The sequence below is a fragment of the Stegostoma tigrinum genome, chromosome 10 (assembly GCF_030684315.1).
Source record: "Stegostoma tigrinum isolate sSteTig4 chromosome 10, sSteTig4.hap1, whole genome shotgun sequence".
NCBI lineage: Eukaryota > Metazoa > Chordata > Chondrichthyes > Orectolobiformes > Stegostomatidae > Stegostoma > Stegostoma tigrinum.
Window position 1 is genome coordinate 1,683,299 of NC_081363.1, and position 21,009 is coordinate 1,704,307.

General features: G+C 47.9%; 1 protein-coding gene across 3 annotated transcripts in view; it reads right to left on the reverse strand.

The window, feature by feature from the left end:
* Positions 1-8,309: 8,309 nt before the first annotated feature.
* Positions 8,310-21,009, reverse strand: part of LOC125455903 (G patch domain-containing protein 2-like) — a 35,315-nt gene continuing 22,615 nt past the window's right edge. The window contains exons 5-10 of one of the 3 annotated variants that reach the window (XM_048538436.2): positions 20,830-20,909; positions 19,032-19,099; positions 17,243-17,318; positions 12,585-12,670; positions 12,096-12,181; positions 8,310-9,587 (exon numbers count right to left, since the gene is read on the reverse strand). In XM_048538436.2, coding sequence (XP_048394393.1) covers positions 9,403-9,587; positions 12,096-12,181; positions 12,585-12,670; positions 17,243-17,318; positions 19,032-19,099; positions 20,830-20,909 — 581 coding nt within the window. In that variant the 3' untranslated portion in view covers positions 8,310-9,402. Of the gene's footprint in view, positions 9,588-12,095; positions 12,182-12,584; positions 12,671-17,242; positions 17,319-19,031; positions 19,103-20,829; positions 20,910-21,009 lie in introns of all 3 variants that reach the window. The other 2 variants (XM_048538435.2, XM_048538437.2) reach the window with 2 other exon arrangements.

The following is a 21,009-nucleotide window of genomic DNA, read 5'->3' on the forward strand; positions in this document are numbered from 1 at the left end:
AAGTCCACGCTGATACCATTAGGCTGCAGGGTTCCCAAGCGGAATATGATTTGCTGTTCCTGCAACCTTCGGGCAGCATCATTGTGGCACTGCAGGAGGCCCATGATGGACATGTCATCTAAAGAATGGGAGGGGGAGTGGAAATGGTTTGCGACTGGGAGGTGCAGTTGTTTGTTGCGAACTGAGCGGAGGTGTTCTGCAAAGCGGTCTCCAAGCCTCTGCTTGGTTTCCCCAATGTAGAGGATGCCACACCGGGTACAGTGGATGCAGTATACGACATTGGCAGATGTGCAACTGCACCTCCCAGTCGCAAACCATTTCCACTCCCCCTCCCATTCTTTAGATGACATGTCCATCCTGGGCCTCCTGCAGTGCCACAATGATGCCACCCGAAGGTTGCAGGAACAGCAACTCATATTCCGCTTGGGAACCCTGCGGCCCAATGGCACCAATGTGGACTTCACCAGCTTCAAAATCTCCCCTTTCCCCCACCGCATCCCAAAACCAGCCCAGTTCGTCCCTTTCCCCCACTGCACCACACAACCAGCCCAGCTCTTCCCCCCCACCCACTGCATCCCAAAACCAGTCCAACCTGTCTCTGCCTCCCTAACCGGTTCTTCCTCTCACCCATCCCTTCCTCCCACCCCAAGCCGCACCCCCATCTACCTACTAACCTCATCCCACCTCCTTGACCTGTCCGTCTTCCCTGGACTGACCTATACCCTCCCTACCTCCCAACCTATACTCTCTCCACCTATCTTCTTTTCTCTCCATCTTCGGTCTGCCTCCCCTTCTCTCCCTATTTATTCCAGAACCCTCACCCCATCCCCCTCTCTGATGAAGGGTCTAGGCCCGAAACGTCAGCTTTTGTGCTCCTGAGATGGTGCTTGGCCTGCTGTGTTCATCCAGCCTCACATTTTATTATCTTGGATTCTCCAGCATCTGCAGTTCCCATTATCTCTGATACTATGTTAACCTTTCCAACATCGGTCAGTCTTTCAGAACTGAAGTAGTTCGGGGCGCAGATGGCCCACATCCCAAAAACTTACCCACAGCACAGATCCCCCCTCCCCTCCTGAAGGTGCTGACTCTCACTGGAGTACAGGGTCCCCCTCCCCCCCGAAGGTGCTGACTCTCACTGGGATACAGGGTCCCCCTCCCCTCCTGAAGGTGCTGACTCTCACTGGGGTACAGGGTCCCCCTCCCCTCCTGAAGGTGCTAACTCTCACTAGGGTACGGGGTCCCCCTCCCCTCCTGAAGGTGCTGACTCTCACTGGGGTATGGGGTCCCCCTCCCCTCCTGAAGGTGCTGACTCGCACTGGGATACAGGGTCCCCCTCCCCTTCTGAAGGTGCTGACTCTCACTGGGGTACAGGGTCCCCCTCCCCTCCTGAAGGTGCTGACTCTCACTGGGATGTAGGGTGACAGAGTACTACATTGGGTCAATTCTGCTTTATTTCAAAAATATACTGTATTCTTAAAACATATCTATTTCTGTATGTAATCACAAATGCAGTTCTGTTCTTTACAGTAGTACATCAAGGAAACATACAATATTGTAGTTTAACTGTATCCAAACAAACCAGACGTCCCTTACAGATACCAGACTTTGTTCACTTGTTTTTGAGGAACCGGGAGTGTCCGAGAACTGAAAGGGCTCCCGTTCACCTTCAGCAGGAAGGCCTCAGACAGTGATCTTTCCTCAATGGGTCTTGGCAGCAGCTGCCCCAAGCTTTAGTACATTGCTCAGCACATAGTCCTAAACCTTGGCAGGTACCAGTCTGCAACACTCAGTTGGGGTCAATTCCTTGCTCTGGAAGACCAACAGGGTTCATGCAGACCAAATAGCGCCTTTCACTGATTTGATGGTCCTCCGGGTACAGTCAACGTTTGTTGCAGTGTGTATCCAGGGGAACAGACTGTCGAGCACAAAGGCCCATACCACGGAGCTGCTTGGGATGAACCTTGACAAAGACCATTGCACCTTGCTCCAGAGTTCCACTCCAAAGCCAATTCCAGTAGGAGATACATGACAGTCTCAAACTCTCCATCCCAGCAGCTACTTCCAGGGCAGAGTGTCCAGGGTCTGCTGGGAGGAGACCTTCTCACCACCAGCCTAGTGATGTCTTGGTGCTTGTTGGAAAATTTTGTTGGTGACACATTCTGTTAAGTGACTTTGACAGTCTGCTCAGGGAACCACGCGACAGGATCCAACCTCTCCTTTTCCCACAGGGTCTGAGGACGTGACATATTGACCACTTCCTGATAAACCTGTGGTCAAAGGCACTTTTCTTTAAAAATTTCACTCCAAAGGACGGGTGACATGGAACATTCCAACCACTTGACCAGTGCCACCCTTCACAACACCAAGGACAGTTCGAACCTCTATATCTAGTGGCACGCGGTGTTTGCGTACTGAGGGTCGATGCACAGCATGTTGCAACCGCACACGAAGGTGGTCATCAGGCTGAGGGCAGCATTGGGTACTTTCCTCTACCCACACCCCATTGTCTAGAGTTTTGTACATGGAGTCTCTGCAGACACTGTCCATCTCAGATTTTTGGGACATTAGAACCGGTTCTGGGGAAGGTGGGACTACTACAAATTGGACGGTCTCCACCTGAGCCGGACTGGAACCAATGTCCTTGGGGGTGCTTTTGCTAATGCTGTGGGGGAGGGTTTACACTAATGTGGCAGGGGGATGGGAACCAAATATTGGACAGAAAAGAGGTAGAAACGAAAGCCTGTAGGGAACTAGATAATGGAGTCGGTGTGAATAAAGGGAATAGTAGTCGGGGAGCAGATGATGAACACAAAGGGACAGGTGATCTGAGGTGCATTTGTTTTGATGCGAGAAGTGTAGTAGACAAGGCAGATGAGCTTAGGGCTTGGATCGGTACCTGAAGGTATGATGTTATTGCTATTACTGAGACTTGGTTGAGGGAAGGGCATGATTGGCAACTAGTTGTCCCGGGATATTGATGCTTCAGGCAGGATAGAGAGGGAGGTAAAACGGGGGGAGGAGTTGCAATACTGGTCAAAGACGATATCACAGCCGCACTGAAGGAGGGCCCCATGGAGGACTCAAGCAGTGAGGCAATATGGGCAGAACTCAGAAATAGGAAGGATGCAGTAACAATGTTGGGGTCATACTACAGGCCTCCCAACAGCTAACGTGAGATAGAGGTACAAATATGTGAACAGATAATGGAAAGGTGTAGGAGAAACAGGGTGGTGGTGATGGGAGATTTTAATTTTCCCAACATTGACTGGGATTCACTCAGTGTTAGGGGTCAAGATGGAGCAGAATTTGTAAGGTGTGTCCAGGAGGGTTTTCTAGAGCAGTATGTATGTAGTCCAACTCGGGAAGGGGCTATACTGGACCTGGTGTTGGGGAATGAACTCAGCCAGGTGGGCGAAATTACAGTAGGGGACTACTTTGGAAATAGCGACCACAATTCCGTAAGTTTTACAATACTCATGGACAAGGATGGGAGTGGTCCAAAAGGAAGAGTACTAAACTGGGGGAAGGCCGACTATACCAAGATTCGGCAGGATCTGAGGAATGTAGATTGGGAGAAACTGTTTGAAGGTAAATCTACATTTGATATGTGGGAGGCTTTTAAGGAGTGGATGATTAGTGTGCAGGAGAGACATGTTCCTGTGAAAATGAGGAATAGAAAAGGCAAGATTAGGGAGCCATGGATGACAGGTGAAATTGTGAGACTAGCCAAGAGAAAAAAGGAAGCATACATGAGGTCTAGGCGACTGAAGACAGATGAAGCTTTGCAAGAATATCGGGAATGTAGAGCGAATCTGAAACGAGGGATTAAGAGGGCTAAGAGAGGACATGAGATATTGCGGGCAAACATGGTTAAGGAAAATCCCAAAGCCTTTTATTCATATGTAAAGAGCAAGAGGGTAACTAGAGAAAGGATTGGCCCAGTTAAGGACAAAGAAGGAAAGTTATGCGCTGAGTCAGAGAAAATGGGTGACATTCTTAATGAGTACTTTGCATCAGTATTCACCAAGGAGAGGGACATGACGGATGTTGAGGTTAGGGATAGATGTTTGCTTAGTCTCGGTCAAGTTGACACAAGGAAGGAGGAAGTGTTGGGTATCCTAAAAGACATGAAGGTGGACAAGTCCCCAGGTCCGGATGGGATCTATCCCAGGTTACTGAGGGAAGCAAGAGAGAAAATAGCCGGGGCCTTAACAAATATCTTTGCAGCGTCCTTAGATGCGGGTGAGGTCCCAGAGGACTGGAGACTTGCTAATGTTGTCCCCTTGTTTAAAAAGGTCAGCAAGGATGATCCAGGTAATTATCGACCGGTGAGCCTGACGTCAGTGGTAGGGAAGCTACTGAAGAAGATACTGAGGGATAGGATCTATTCCCATTTGGAAGAAAATGGGCTTATCAGTGATAGGCAACATGGTTTTGTGCAGGGAAGGTCATGTCTTACCAACTTAATAGAATTCTTTGAGGATGTGGCAAAGTTGATTGATGAGGGAAAGGCTGTAGATGTCATATACATGGACTTCAGTAAGGCGTTTGATAAGGTTCCTCATGGCAGGCTGATGGAGTAAGTGAAGCCATGTCGGGGCCAGGGTGTGCTAGCTAGATGGATAAAAAAACTGGATAGGCAACAGGACACAGAGGGTGGTAGTAGAAGGGAGTTTCTCAAATTGGAGACCTGTGACCAGTGGTGTTCCACAGGGATCTGTGCTGGGACCACTGTTGTTTATGATATATGTAAATGAACTGGAGGAAGGTGTAGGTGGTCTGATCAGGAAGTTTGCTGATGACACTAAGATTGGTGGAGTAGGTGATGGTGAAGGGGACTGTCAGAAATTACAGCAGAATATAGATAGACTGGAGAGTTGGGCAGACAAATGGCAGATGGAGTTCAATCCGGGCAAATGTGAGGTGATGCATTTTGGAAGATCAAATTCAAGGGCGAACTATACAGTAAATGGAAAAGTCTGAGGGAAAATTGAAGAACAGAGAGATCTGGGTGTTCAGGTCCATTGTTCCCTGAAGGTGACAACGCAGGTCAATAGGGTGGTCAAGAAGGCATCTGGCATGCTTTCCTTCATTGGGTGGGGTATTGAGTACAAGAGTTGGCAGGTCATGTTGCAGTTGTATAGGACTTTGGTTCGGCCACATTTGGAGTACTGTGTATAGTTCTGGTCGCCACATTACCAAAAGGATGTGGATACTTTGGAGAGGGTGCAGAGGAGGATCACCAGGATGTTGCCTGATATGGAGGGTGCTAGCTATGAAGAGAGGTTGAGTAGATTAGGATTATTTCCATTAGGAAGACAGAAATTGAGGGGGGACCTGATTGAGGTCTACAAAATCATGAGGGGTATAGACAGGGTGGATAGCAAAAAGCTTTTTCCCAGAGTGGGGGATTCAATTACTGGGGGTCATGAGTTCAAAGTGAGTGGAGGAAAGTTTAAGGGAGATATGCGTGGAAAGTTCTTTACACAGAGGGTGGTGGGTGCCTGGAACGCGTTGCCAGCGGAGGTGGTAGACACAGACACATTAGCGTCTTTTAAGATATATCTGGACAGGTACATGGATGGGCAGGGAGCAAATGGACACAGACCGTTAGAAAATAGATGACAGGTTAGACAGAGGATCTTGATCGGCGCAGGCTTGGAGGGCCGAAGGGCCTGTTCCTGTGCTATAGGTTTCTTTATTCTCTGTTCACTGACTTCATCTGGCAAAGGAGCAGTGCTTCAAAAGCTTGTGATTTCAAATTAACCTGTTAGACTATAATCTGACGTCTTATGCATAGAATGGATTGTTGGAGTCTTTTTTTCGAGTGTAGAAGTGTCAATTACTCGGGAACATGGGCTCAAAAAGGAGCAAGTTTAAAGGAAATGTGAGAGGCAGATTTTTTTTAACACACAAGGTGGTAAGTGACTGGAATGCAATGCCAGAGGAGGTGATGGAAATGGATACAATAGCAACGTTTAAGATTTAAGAGGCATCTTGACAGATACATGAACGGACAAGGATTAGAGGGATATGACCACATGGAGCCAAAAGGTTTTAATTTAGAATAGCATCATGTATTGGCACAGACTTGGAGGGTTGAAGAGCCTGTTCCTGTGTTGTATTGCTCTTTCTTCTTTGAGCAATTTGGATGAGGTAAGGGAGTTGGCAAGGTAAGTGGTGAGAATGCTACAGAAACTGCAGTGGGATATGTACTGGTTAAGGGAAAGGGAAAAACTTTGCCAGTGAAATAGAATGTGGGAAAGTGAGAGATTATGTAATTAGCAGGAAGAACAGAGGAGCTGAATATTATTTAAATGGAGAAAGATTGCTGTCAAGCTGCAGCATTGACATATTTGGGAGACCCTGTGCATAACTCTCATACAAGATTTTTCAGGGGCTTGACAGGTGGGGGTATGTGGAGATTGTTTCTCCCTGTGGGGCAGTCTAGAACCAGGGGAATTATCTTCCCTCATTTCAGACAGAGAGGAGGATGAATTTCTTCTGTCAGAGACATGTGAATCTGTGCAATTCTTTCCCCCAGTGGTTTGATGATGCTGGGCAGTTAGGTACATTCAGGGGGGATGGCGAGATTTTCAATTAGTCAGTCAGTGAGGGGATAGGGTGAAAAGGCAGGAAAATGGATGATCAGATCAGTCACAATCTCATTGAATGGTAAAGCAGACTCGATGGGCTGAATGGCCTAGTTCTGTTCCTTTGTCTGATGGTGTTGAGGTGATGCAGGGTAAAGCACAGCCACTCAGGAACCTGTGTTCGAGTTATCCTCCTTACGACTGGTTTGTAACATGGATACCCATGTTCATAAGGGTAATTGTCTACGTAAACACATCACACTGCAATGTGACTGTCTCCACTAGGGGCACTGTTGTGAGCAGCATCTGCTTTGTAGAATCATACAGTAAAGAGGCCCTTCAGCCCAGTGAGTCAATACTAATGTACAGTTTCTTTAACTCCCCAGGGTCCAGGACATCAAATTTCAGGAGTTTCATTCAAGCAAATTTATCCAGGCACTGTAGTTTTTAATTAAGTTTTTTGTTTAGAAAAGAGGTCAATTTCCACTCTGAACCAGAATTACCCGACTACACCTCATGCTGCTCCTGCAGTTTCTCAACTGTCACTTGGAGATCCATTCCTGACCTGCTCCTATTTCTCATTTACACAAAACCCTCAGCAAGATCAGCTGATCCACTCACACCCAGCTGCAATCCACCAACTTCTCCACTGTCTCCGATCTGTTCTACATTCTGTACTGGAGGAGAACTCCCAATACAGAGACCACCATTCACCTCTGCCCCCTGAGCTTCAGCAGCCACTGACTCCATCCCTCTCCCTGGACACTCGTGAAGCTGACGTGGCCACATGCAACATCAGCGTTCTGCTTGCTCCCACAATGAGGGCTGTACCATCACCTCCAGCCACAACAGCAGCTGAAACCAACATCCATACAAAACCAGGCCACTGCTCTCATGTGCTGTCTCTCACTCGGCCATCGCTTGGACATTAAAAATCATCCAAATGCCCACTGCCACATTCCGATTCCCTGCCAGCCACAGGATTCACTGATCCATATTGGTTCCTGGTCCACAGAGTTTTCATCCTCATTTCAAATCCCTCCACCATCCCATCCTCCCTATCTGTCACCCTCTCCTGCCCCTACACCTCTCCCTATCTGTCACCTCCTCCCACCCCTACACCCCTCCCTATGTCACCCCCTCCTGCCCTTACAACGCCTCCCTATCTCTGTCACCCCCTCCCACCCCTACACCTCTCCCACCCTTACAACGCCTCCCTATCTCTGTCACCCCCTCCCACCCCTACACCTCTCCCACCACTACACCCCTCCCTTTCTCTGTCACCTCCTCCGGCCCTTACACTCCCTTCCCTACCTGTCACTTCCTCCAGCCCCTACACTGCCCTCCCTGTTTCCTCCTGCAGCCCTTACACTCCTCCCCTCATCCCTAATCTTTGATCTCCCTCCATTAACACTCTCTCCCTCGGTTTTGAAGACTGTTGTTTCAAACATCTCTCTGTGAACAGCTGTTGGTCACCTGCCCTTGTATCTCCCTGAGTTTGCTCGGTGTCAAATTCAGTCTGATGATGTCTGTGGAGCACCTGAGAACATTCTTAAACATATCTGAAGTGCTGTACAAATGTAAGCTGTTGTTCAAATGGGTACAGAAAGAGTGACTTAACACATTTCGAGGTGATTTTGTTTCTGAGAGTAAGTGAAGTCTCTGACAGAAACAAAGAGATGGGAACACACACAGAAGAATGAAACTGCCCGTAAAAAATTTAATGAAAACATAAAAGGCAATCCGATGAATACATTTCACCACACAGTTAAGATATACCTAAATATTTACATTTAAAATTGTTGTATTAAAACGTATTGATGTTGTTAGAAGTTTCACATCTTTCCTCGCAAGCATCTTGAGTAATTTGGGATAAAAGGTGAGCAAAAGATGAGGTGTGAGAGGGAGCTGCGACAGAAACAGACACTAAGAAAACTCCCCACTAGAACAGAACGGTCTGACAGCACAGAAACACGATGGACATTGGAGATGGTTCTGAATTTGTAAAGATCTTCACAACACCCTTTCGACAGGAGTACAGCTTCACAGGAATGATCAAACATTACAAATGAGATGTATCATGATGTGTTATCAATTATATAATAAACTGTCTGCTATTCGGTATAACACAGTATATATCATACACCACACCATGAGCTACTGGCAAAAACACCGCTGTGATGGATTCTCCCATTGCAGTGATGGATCAATGCTGAGTAAGGAGACCGATCACACACAGAAAAGCCTGGTGTCATCTCATACAGGATCTTCAAATAAACCCAGACATTATCATTAGGATGGTGAATCTGTGAAATTGCACATCTTATTGTATGTAGTACACTGAATGTTACAGTGCGGCACTCCTGTACAAAACAAACGGAGTGCGTCTCAGTGAGTGTGTGCAGCACAAATGGTGCCATAAGCTCAGGGAGGTGAGCAAAGACAGTAATTCAGTCAGGGCCCTATCTGAAAGCCAGGCCCAACCTGGGCTCTGGGCATCATGCAGACAACCCCTCCTTTAATCAACTTTTTCAGAGCACCATCTGCTAATCCTGTTGCCTCACTGTGTTGGATTGGGCCCATCCACTTGGAGCTGTCCGCTGCAGCAGACGGTGAGGCCACTGGTGGATTGTACTCCAATCTCTCTCTCTCTCTCCATCCGTGGCACATTCACAGCCTGTGTGTAGGGTCGTCACTGCAAGATCTGGCAGGAGCTTTACGTTCACTGCTCATTTTATACCAGGTTTCTAAGTCCTCCTCAGAGGCTGCAGCAGTCTGCAGAGCGGGGTCCATCAGTCAGTCTGTGTCACAGCTGGTTGCTCCCTCCAGGAGACACTGGAATTAGCTGGTCCCCCCGTTTGAGGGAGGCCGCATTATCAGCCCCGGACCCAGCACTGTTCTGGCCCTCCACCCAGTCCATACACGCTGTGTTTTTGCTGCTGCCTGTCTCCTGCAGATTCAGGTCACAGTCTGCATGGTGACACGACACCGCTGCAAGAAAAAGGTGAAAACCTTTTACTCCATCAGTTTAAACGGCCCATGCCCCCACCCAGGGTGTGGCTGTCACTGGTTGGGCACATTCACCACCCATCCCTAACTGCCCGTGGCCTGAATCGTTTGCTGGGCCATTTCAGAGGGTCTAGAGTCACAAGTCGGCCAGACCAGGTAAGGATGGCACATTCCTGCCCCCGAAGGACATTATGAACCAGGAGGCCACTCGGCCCTTCGAGCCTGCTCTGTCATTCAATATGATCATTGCTGATCCGATTTTAACCTCAACTCTATATTCCTTCAGATTCCCCAAAAATATTCCATCTCCTTGGACATCAGGAATCGATCTTCCTCTGCCTTAAAAATATTTTAAATTCTTGTATCCATGCCTTTGGAGAAGAGGAATTCCAAAGACTCTCAAACCTCAGACAAAACGCATGGTTCCTCATGTCTGTCTTACATGAACACCTCCTGATGTTGGAAGTATGTTTAAACGGTGACCCTCTCATTTTGGATTCCCTCACTGGAGGAAACATCTTTTCCACATCCAATCTGTGCAGTTCCCTCAGGATCATCTGTGTTTCAATGAAGTCACCTCTGACTCTCCAAAACCTGAAAGGATACAGGGTCAGCCTTTCCTCATGAGGCAAACTGCTCATTCCAGAGGTTAGTGAAATAAAGGGAGAGGTGACAGCCTAGAGCTGTTATCAATGGACTGCTGATCCAGAGACCGCAGTAATGTTGTGTGGACCTGGGTTCAAATCCTGCCACAACACCTGGTTCACTAATGTCCTTTAGGGAAGGAAACTGCCATCCTTACCTGGTCTGGCCTACACGTGACTCCAGACCCACAGTGATGTGGGTGACTCTGAACCGCCCTCTGGGCAATTAGGGATGGGCAATGAATGCTGCCTGGCCAGTGATGCGCTCATACTGTTAATGAATAAAAAATAAAATGACCCAGAGGAGTTTTTATGACAAACCTGAGGTTATATTGCTTGACAAGACTTTTGATCGATTATGAAGCGGAGACTTAGGGAGGGCAGGCAGGAAGATTGAGTCAGACCATAGTCAGAGCAGGGCTGATCTTATCAAATGGCATGGCAGACTAGAGGGACTAAATGGTCTTTTTTCTGAATACTGATAACCTCATGTTTATTGTCCACAACATTTATTCCAGGTGTGTGGTTTGGGTTGAATTTAAATTCCCCAGATTTCCTGGTGGGATTTGAACCCATGGCTCTGGGGTACGAAGGGACGTAGTCTATAGGCTGCAATCCTCATTACATGAGGTGAGAGGGAGACAGCAGGGAAGGGTAGATGTGGGAGACAGGATGAAGAGGAAGCTTATCGCAGACTATACCAGGGAACTGATCCTCCTAGCACCCGACAGACACTCTGTTAGCAACCCGGCTGCAACATTGGCTGGGAGTTACAGAGTCCCGTCAGGCTTGAGCAGGTACAGAGGGCTGCAACAATGTCATTACAACTAATCACTGAGATGCAACAGCATCAGTCTCGTGCTAACTCATTTCCTCCTCCTCCCTAAAGGGCAGCGAGGAGAGGGCAGGCCTGCACACACATCACAGAAAGCCAGGGCCTGGGCTCATTTATCAAGGCTGAAAGGAGCTACAGGCTCAGCCGAGTGAGGACAGCTAGCAAACACACATCAAACTCTCTGCCTCCAGCCCAGCACCACCAGACAGGCTGCGAATGATCATATCACAGGCAGAGGCCATCGGGTGCATAGCAAGATCCCATTAATAGCAGGCACTCTATTTTCCGTTCAATTAATTTGATGTGTGTGTAACAGGCAGTACCTGATACTAGCCAAGCACAACTGGCCTTCAGAACATGGGGGGCCCACAACAGACAACACCATGCAGGAACACTGTCCAGGGATGATGTATCTCACACGGCCCAATCCCATACAGCTGTATCCTTCCCCAAACTAATCCCACTGCCCCGCTCTCTCCTGACAACCCTGTATCAATCCCCAAACTAATCCCACTGTCCTGTATCAATCCCCAAACTAATCCCACTGTCCTGTATCAATCCCCAAACTAATCCCACTGCCTCACTCTCTCCCCGCAGCCCTGTATCAATCCCCAAACTAATCCCGCTGCCCCGCTCCCTCCCCGCAGCCCTGTATCAATCCCCAAACTAATCCCACTGCCCCGCTCCCTCCCCATAGCCCGTTTCAATCCCCAAACTAATCCCACTGCCCCGCTCCCTCCCCATAGCCCGTTTCAATCCCCAAGCTAATCCCACTGTCTTGCTCTCTCACCATAGTCCTGTATCAATCCCCAAATTAATCCCGCTGCCCCGCTCCCTCCCCGCAGTCCTGTATTAATCCCCAAACTAGTCCTACTGCCCCGCTCGCCCTGTATTGATCTCTGCCTCGAAGTGCGGTGCACGGATCAAACTGCTGTGATAACTGGAACCAGGGAGCCATTGAGCTCCGTTGTGGGTGATCTGAGGATAGTGTGTTTTTAGAGGAGTCATTACCTGTGGGAGGACTGGCAACAGTTGCTGTTTTCCTCCTCCTCTTCACATCACCAGTGCATAATGAGCCAAGGTGCACACTAGTCTGCCTGCAAAGGTCGAGAGCAGAGTTCCTCAATTAACTGGTTCCAAAGCGACCATGTTGTAACTGTTTAACACACAGCACTGTACTGTAACAACAGAACACCCTGAGGTGGGGCATGTGGTGATATTTAGGCACCACGCAAGACCTGGGAAGGTGCATGGGTCCCTTCAACAATCCAGCACCACCTCCGATCAGTTTCTGCTGATTTCCCCTCTTTGTCTAACTCAGGGATCAGTGCTCGGTGATCAGGAGCAGGAACCCTGGCTGATCTTCCCTCTCTGTAACACAGGGATCACTGGACAGTGATCAGGAATCCTGGGATCTAGCCCTTCCCTGGGTCATAATGAGAATCAGTCTATTTTAAACCACTGTGCTGTGGGAAGCTGCAGCCCTGGGATAATGCTCACCTGGATTTGTTCTGAAGCGTGGAGCATCTCCGGTGAGATCTGTCAGTGAGAACTTCCAGCGGATATAGAGGCACCAATGGGTTAAACTACAAAGCAATCAGACAATGACACACCTGTTATAGTAAGACCTGACTGAAGGGTCACTTACACTCACTCAGCAGGAGGGGCTTGGGGAAGCTCTGCTGTAAAAGGGGAACCAGAAAAACCCATCACCTCGGGGAGCAGTCCCACCGTGCCGAGACATGGTGCTGCTCTGTAATATTACACCCAGCGACCCCCATCCCCACTGCAAATATCCAGCCCCTACCCCCAGATATAACAAGGATCCTCAGCAGCGTGGTCACTGACAGCACAGAGATATGCGCTGCTGCTCAGGATCAAGTACTGCACTCTGTTACGCTATTTCTTTTACCATGAATGGGAGGGGAGGTCAATCATAACCTCCCGAACATTATATTGGAATACTCTATAACCTGGGACTGGGCAACAAGGGAGTGCACTCACCCAGCTGCGAGACCAAAGGGTCTGATCAGGTCAATAGAGAGAAACAAGTTTCTGCTGTGGTTGGAACGGACCCCTGCCTCCTGCTCCTGTGTACTGGAGGTGGCAAAAAGCAGGTTTACTGGAATGGCCCCTGGAATGAGTGGATTCCTTTATGAGGAAAGGGTGGACAGACTGGGTTGGTTTCCACTGGAGTGTGTAGGTGAGGGGTGACTGGATTGAAGCATCTGAGATCCTGAATGGTTTCAATAAGGTGGATGTGTGAAAGGAAGGTCCGTCCTGTGTGTCAGTCCAGAACCTGGGGGCAGTGTTTAAAATGAGGAGTTGCCCGTTCAGGACAGAGACGAGGAGAGAGTTTTCTCTCAGAGGGTCATGTGGCTTTGGAACTCACAGTGTCACGAGTTGTTGGGGTGCGGGGTCACTGTGTTTTTTCAGATGGCTGGAGATCAATTCTTATTCAGTCGGGGATGAAGAGTCATTAAGGGGAAGGTGCGCATGTGAAATTCAAAATTCAAACAGATCAGCCCTGACCTTACTGAATTGGGGAGCAGATCGAGGGGCTGAATGGCTTACTTCTGCAACTCCTTTATCTGGATGTGAGTTTACTCGCTGAGCTGGAAGGTTCGTTTTCAGACGTTTCATCACCATTCTAGGTAACATCATCAGTGAGCCTCCGACGAAGCACTGGTGTTATGTCCCGCTTTCTATTTATCTGGTTAGGTTTCCTTGGGTTGGTGATGTCATTTCCTGTTCTCTTTCTCAGAGGATGGTAGATGGGCTCCAAATCAATGTGTTTGTTGATGGAATTCCAGTTGGAATGCCAAGCTTCTAGGAATTCTCGTGCGTGTCTCTGTTTGGCTTGTCCTAGGATGGATGTGTTGTCCCAATCAAAGTGGTGTCCTTCCTCATCTGTATGTAAGGATACGAGTGATAGTGGGTCATGTCATTTTGTGGCTAGTTGATGTTCATGTATCCTGGTGGCTAGCTTTCTGCCAGTTTGTCCAATGTAGTGTTTGTCACAGTTCTTGCAAGGTATTTTGTAGATGACGTTTGTTTTATTTGTTGTCTGTATAGGGTCTTTTAAGTTCATTAGCTGCTGTTTTAGTGTGTTGGTGGGTTTGTGGGCTACCCTGATGCCAAGAGATCCGAGTAGTCTGGCAGTCATTTCGGAAATGTCTTTGATGTAGGGGAGAGTGGTAATGGTTTCTGGGCCCGTTTTGTCTGTTTGTTTGCGTTTGTTGCTGAGGAATCGGCGGACTGTGTTCATAGGGTACCCATTCTTTTTGAATACGCTGTATGCGTGATTTTCCTCTGCTCTGCGTAGTTCCCCTGTGCTGCAGTGTGTAGTGGCTCGTTGGAATAATGTTCTAATGCAGCTTCGTTTGTGGGTTTTGGGATGGTTGCTCCTGTAGGTCAGTATTTGGTCCGTATGTGTTGTTTTCCTGTAGACGCTGGTTTGAAGTTCCCCATTGACTGTTCGCTTTACTGTGACATCTAGGAATGGCAGTTTGCTGTTGTTTTCCTCCTCTTTTGTGAATGTTATGCCAGTAAAGGGTATTATTGATGGTCTTGAATGTTTCCTCTAATTTGTTTTGTTCAGTGATGACAAAGGTGTTATCCACATAGAGGACCCAAAGTTTGGGTTGGATGATTGGCAGAGCTGTTTGTTCGAGTCTCTGCATTACTGCCTCTGCTAAGAACCATGATATCGGAGATCCCATGGGTGTTCCATTGGTTTGTCTGTAGGTTTTGTTATTAAAAGTGAAGTGGGTGGTGAGGCATAGGTCCACTAGCTTGATGATGTTGTCCTTGCTGACGAGGTTGGTGGTGTCTGGTGTATGTGTCTTCGATTCTTCTAATAGTGTCATCAGTAATCAACATCAATCTGGCCAAAGAAACACTGACTACACTATTAGAAGAACCGAAGACACATACACCAGACCCCACCAACCTCATCAGCAAGGACAACGTCATCAAGCTAGTGGACCTATGCCTCACCACCCACTTCACTTTCAATAACAAAACCTACAGACAAACCAACGGTACACCCATGGGATCTCGAATATCAGGGTTCTTAGCAGAGGCAGTAATGCAGAGACTTGAACAAACAGCTCTGCCAATCATCCAACCCAAACTTTGGGTCCTCTATGTGGATGACACCTTTGTCATCACTAAACAAAACAAATTAGAGGAAACCTTCAAGACCATCAATAATACCCTTTACTGGCATAACATTCACAAAAGAGGAGGAAAACAACAGCAAACTGCCATTCCTAGATGTCACAGTGGAGCGAACAGCCAATGGGGAACTTCAAACCAGCGTCTACAGGAAAACAACACATACGGACCAAACACTGAACTACAGGAGCAACCATCCCAACACCCACAAACGAAGCTGCATTAGAACATTATTCCAACGAGCCACTACACACTGCAGTACAGAGGAACTACGCAGAGCAGAGGAAAATCACCGATACAGTGTATTCAAAAAGAATGGGTACCCAATGAACACAGTCCGCCAATTCCTCAGCAACAAACCCAAACAAACAGACAAAACGGGCTCAGAAACCATAACCACTCTCTCCTACATCAAAGACATTTCCGAAATGACTGCCAGACTACTCGGACCTCTTGGCATCAGGGTAGCCCACAAACCCACCAACACACTAAAACAGCAGCTAATGAACTTAAAAGACCCTATACAGACAACAAATAAAACAAACGTCATCTACAAAATACCTTGCAAGAACTGTGACAAACACTACATTGGACAAACTGGCAGGAAGCTAGCCACCAGGATACATGAACATCAACTAGCCACAAAATGACATGACCCACTGTCACTCATATCCTTACATACAGATGAAGAAGGACACTACTGTGATTGGGGCAACACATCCATCCTAGGACAAGCCAAACAGAGACACGCACGAGAATTCCTAGAAGCATGGCATTCCAACCGGAATTCCATCAACAAACACATTGATCTGGAGCCAATCTACCATCCCCTGAGAAAAAGAACAGGAAACGGCGTCACCAATCCAAGGAAAACTAAACAGATAAATAGAAAGCGGGACATAACACCAGCGCTTCACCGGAGGCTCACTGATGATGTTACCTAGAATTGTGACAAAACATCTGAAAACAAACCTTCCAGCTCAGCGAGCAAACTCACATCCAAATCCTCAACCTGAGCTACAAATCTTCTCAAAACTCGCTAACTCCTTTATCTATTAATTTATTCCACAGAACATTACCTTTCTATATAATCTTTCCTGCTTTCGCCAAACTTTCTCCCCCAAGAGAGTTGTTGTGGTTTGGTAGGGAACATCAGGGACTTATACAGTTAATGGTAAGCTCCAGGGGAGTGCTGGGGGGCAGCTTCATAGTTTCTCGAAGATGGATCCCCAGGTAGACAGGGCACTGAAGGCAGCATTTGGGACGCTTGCCTTTATTGGTCAGTGCATTGAATGTAGGAGTTGGGAGGTCATGTTGCGGCTGTACGGGACATTGGTTAGTCCACTATTGGAATACCGTGTGCATTTCTGGTCTCCCTGATGTAGAAGGAACATTATGAAACTTGACAGTGTTCAGAGAAGATTTATAAACATGATGCCTGGGTTGGAGGGTGTGAGTTATAGGGAGAGGCTGAATAAGCTGGGGCTATTTTCCCCAGAGCATCAGAGATTGAGGGGTGACCCTATAGAGGTTTATAAAATCACAAAGGGCATGTATAGGGTAAATAGATAAGGTAGGCTAGGGTAGGGGAGTCCAAAACTGGGGGCATAGGTTTAAGGCGAGAGGGAAAAGATTTAAAAGGAACCTAAGGGGCAACTTTTTCACACAGAGGGTGGTGTATGTAAGGATTGAACTGCCAGAGGAAGTGGTGGAGGCTGGTACAATATTTAAAAGGCATCTGGATAGGTATATGAAAGACAAGGGTTTGAGGGATATGGGCCAAATGGGACAAGATTAATTTAGGATATCTGATCAGTATGGACGATTTGGGCCAAGGGGTCTGCTCTGCGATGTACATCTCTATGATTCAAATATTTCTTTGTCAAACATACAACAGCTTAGAATCCAACCAGAAATTCAACAACTGAAGGAGTGTGTGTCTTTAGGGTGAGCAGGTGGAATGTACAGCGTTCACTTACTCCGCGCAAGGGCTGAAGGCGGTTCAGTACACTCCACTCTCGGCACTGACCCCTCACACTGAAGTTTCTCCGTAATCTACAACAAGGAAGAGAATTGTATAAACACACTGTGAGCTGTGCAGTGGGCAGAAGAATGCACACTGCTCTTTCGCTGTCAGACTAACATCCACCCAATGGAAACAGGGAAATTTGGGCCAGAGACTGGTCCAGGCACAGGGCAAGACCTGCCAGCTCCAGAAAGAATCTGTGTGAGTGCTAACCTCAGGCCTCAGCAATGAGGTCAGTCCAGTTCACCATGACCGTGGCTAAACGGAACAGGTTTCCCAATTCCACCAGCTCCAGGAGCTAAAGGGAAAGCAAGAAAAGAATAAATTGATTAGGGATAGTCAGCACGGTTTTGTGAAGGGAAGGTCGTGCCTCACAAACCTTATTGAGTTCTTTGAGAAGGTGACCAAACAGGTAGATGAGAGTAAACCGGTTGATGTGGTGTATATGGATTTCAGCAAGGTGTTCAATAAGGTTCCCCACAGTAGGCTATTGTACAAAATGCGGAGGAATGGAATTGTGGGAGATATAGCAGTTTGGATCGGAAATTGGCTTGCTGAGAGAAGACAGAGGGTGGTAGTTGATGGAAAGTGTTCATCCTGGAGACCAGTTACTAGTGGTGTACCGCAAGTGTCGGTGTTGGATCCACTGCTGTTTGTCATTTTTATAAATGACCTGGATGAGGGCGTAGAAGGATGGGTTAGTAAATTTGCAGACGACACTAAGGTCGGTGGAGTTGTGGATAGTGACGAAGGATGCTGTAGGTTGCACAGAGACATAGATAAGCTGCAGAGCTGGGCTGAGAGGTGGCAAATGGAGTTTAATGCAGACAAGTGTGAGGTGATGCACTTTGGTAGGAGTAACCAGAAGGCAAAGTATGGGCTAATGTTAAGATTCTTAGTAGTGTCGATGAGCAGAGAGATCTCGGTGTCCATGTACACAGATCCTTGAAAGTTGCCACCCAGTTGACAGGGCTGTTAAGAAGGCATACAGTGTTTTAGCTTTTATTAATAGAGGGATCGAGTTCCTGAACCAAGAGGTTATTCTGCAGCTGTACAAAACTCTGGTGCGGCCGCACTTGGAGTATTGTGTACAGTTCTGGTCACTGCATTATAAGGAGGATGTGGAAGCTTTGAAAAGGGTGCAGAGGAGATTTACTAGGATGTTGCCTGGTATGGAGGGAAGGCCTTACGAGGAAAGGCTGAGGGACTTGAGGCTGTTTTCATTAGAGAGAAGAAGGTTGAGAGGTGACTTAATTGAAACATATAAAATAATCAGAGGGTTAGATAGGGTGGATAGGGAGAGCCTTTTTCCTAGGATGGTGACGGCGAGCACGAGGGAGCATAGCTTTAAATTGAGGGGTGAAAGATATAGGACAGATGTCAGAGGTAGTTTCTTTACTCAGAGAGTACTAAGGGAATGGAATGCTTTGCCTGCAACGGTAGTAGATTCGCCAACTTTAAGTACATTTAAGTCATCATTGGACAAGCATATGGACGTACATGGAATAGTGTAGGTTAGATGGGCTTGAGATTGGTATGACAGGTCGGCACAACATCGAGGGCCAAAGGGCCTGTACTGTGCTGTAATGGTCTATGTTCTAAGATGGGGTACAGCTGTGCCAGCCTTAACAGGAACTTTACAAACACAGCAGCTTCGAGGCTCAGGGTTTATACGTCAGTATTCAGTTTCCAACTACCATTCAGTATAAAAGCTCTGTAAATGACTGCGTATGGTCACTTACTCCTTCTGATAGGGGTCCTGTCCAAAGTGACTCACTCGTTCATTTGGGATCACACCTACGGGTCCCTCCTGCTGGAACAGACAGACACAAATTACTTCACAGAAGCAGCCTCACAGATGGAGGGTGGCACAGTGGCTCAGTGGTTAGCATCACAGCTTCACAGCACCAGAAACTTGGGTTCGATCCCACCCTTGGTCGACAGTCATGCGGAATTTGCACATTCTCCCTGTGTCTGCGTGGGTTTCCTCCCGGTGCTCCGGTTTCCTCCCACAGTCCAAAGCTATGTTTAGTTATGTTGACAATGGGTCATGCAGGGTTATAGGGATGGGGTAGTGGGCTGGGTCTGGGTGGGATGCTGTTTGGAGGGTCAGTGCTGCCTTGACAGGCTGAATGGCCTTTTTCCACAGTGTATGGATTCTATGGTTCTAAGCAAGCAGTCATCTACCTAGTCCCAATCTCCAGCTCTTTTCCTGATTCCTATCGTACAGTTTGATCACTACCTCCAGGAGTTAGTACAGGGCCCAGAGATAGCAGGAACTGCAGATGCTGAACAATCTGAGATAACAAGGTGTAGAGCTGAATGAACACAGCAGGCCAAGCAGCATCAGAGGAGCAGGAAAGTTTGATGTTTAGGTCGGGACCCTTCTCCAGAACTTATGACCTGATAAAGGTTGTAAACCCAAAACGTCAGCCTTCCTGCCCCTCTGATGCTGCCTGGCTTGCTGTGTTCCTCCAGCTCCACACCCTAGCATAGGGCCCAGCCTGTGAAATTAAACAACTATGACCAAAAGCATCCATTCAGATCCCCTCTCACTCCCTTCCATCCAGGCTTTCCTGCCCTGTCTCGAATGTCTGCACTCCACACTCCCTCATCCATCTCTGTCTCTCTCTCTCTTTCCATTCTCCATCAGCCCTCTCCCACACTCTCTCTACTTCCTCTCTCTTGCCCCATTCCCCAGTTGCCTTCTGCTGCCCCTCCCTCTTGCCTATCTTTCAACCCTCTGACTTTCCTTTTGTCCTGTCCCTCTCCTTCCTATTTATTGATTGTGGGATCTTATTCTGTGCTTTTCTATTACAACAATAACTTGGCTGAGGTTGAGAGACGAGATGAACGAAAGCAGAGTTGTTAGGGATAGTACAGAGTGTGCTGAAAAAATAGCTATAAAATCCATCCCACAGTTAACTGTTGATTTGTGAAATGAAACATTTTGTCAATCAGTTTGGAGATTACCCACAAACACAATACACTGGAACTAAACAGAAGCTGTTGCTAATAACCCACCATCGACACGCTAACTGTTTACATTCCAATTATTCCTGATTACCCACGAAGAGAGGAACTTGTCTCCACTCACTCACATTCAACAGGCTCGTTATTTATCAGCTCGATCAAACAGGCCAGAGCTCCTGACCCCCGAAACCCCGCCCCCAGGTAACCGGCCCACAGCCCCCCCTCCCACAGGGTAACCAGCCCCCGGCCCCCCTCCCACAGGGTAACCAGCACCCAACCCCTAGATAACCAGCCCCCTGCCCCCAGCCCCAGATAACTGTCTCAGAGTTGGAGGGGGTGCGTTTGGGGGAGGGAGAAGGGGAGTGGTGGCAGACAGCTAGAGAGAGAGATGGCAAGGCAGACGAAGAAGGGGATGATGTTCCACCCAGTGGAACCTAAAGTGACACACAGAGCCACACAGGCCGAGCGTATTACAGACTTCTGAAGGCTTGGGTACATCTGGGGACTGACTGAGCACCATCCCTCCCACCCCGTACGAGTGTGAGCTCTCTGCACCGACACTCTTACCTTGCCTGTCAGACATCTTCGGCCTTTACGAATACACCGAGCTGCAATGCCTGGGAGACGGTTCAAGCGAGCATGGTAGCCTGTGCAAGCACAAAACCAGATGGGCATCAGCTTGTGAACATAGTAAAACCAGGTGCTACGCGCTCCGCGGTATGGCTGTGGGCACCGGGTGAGAATGCT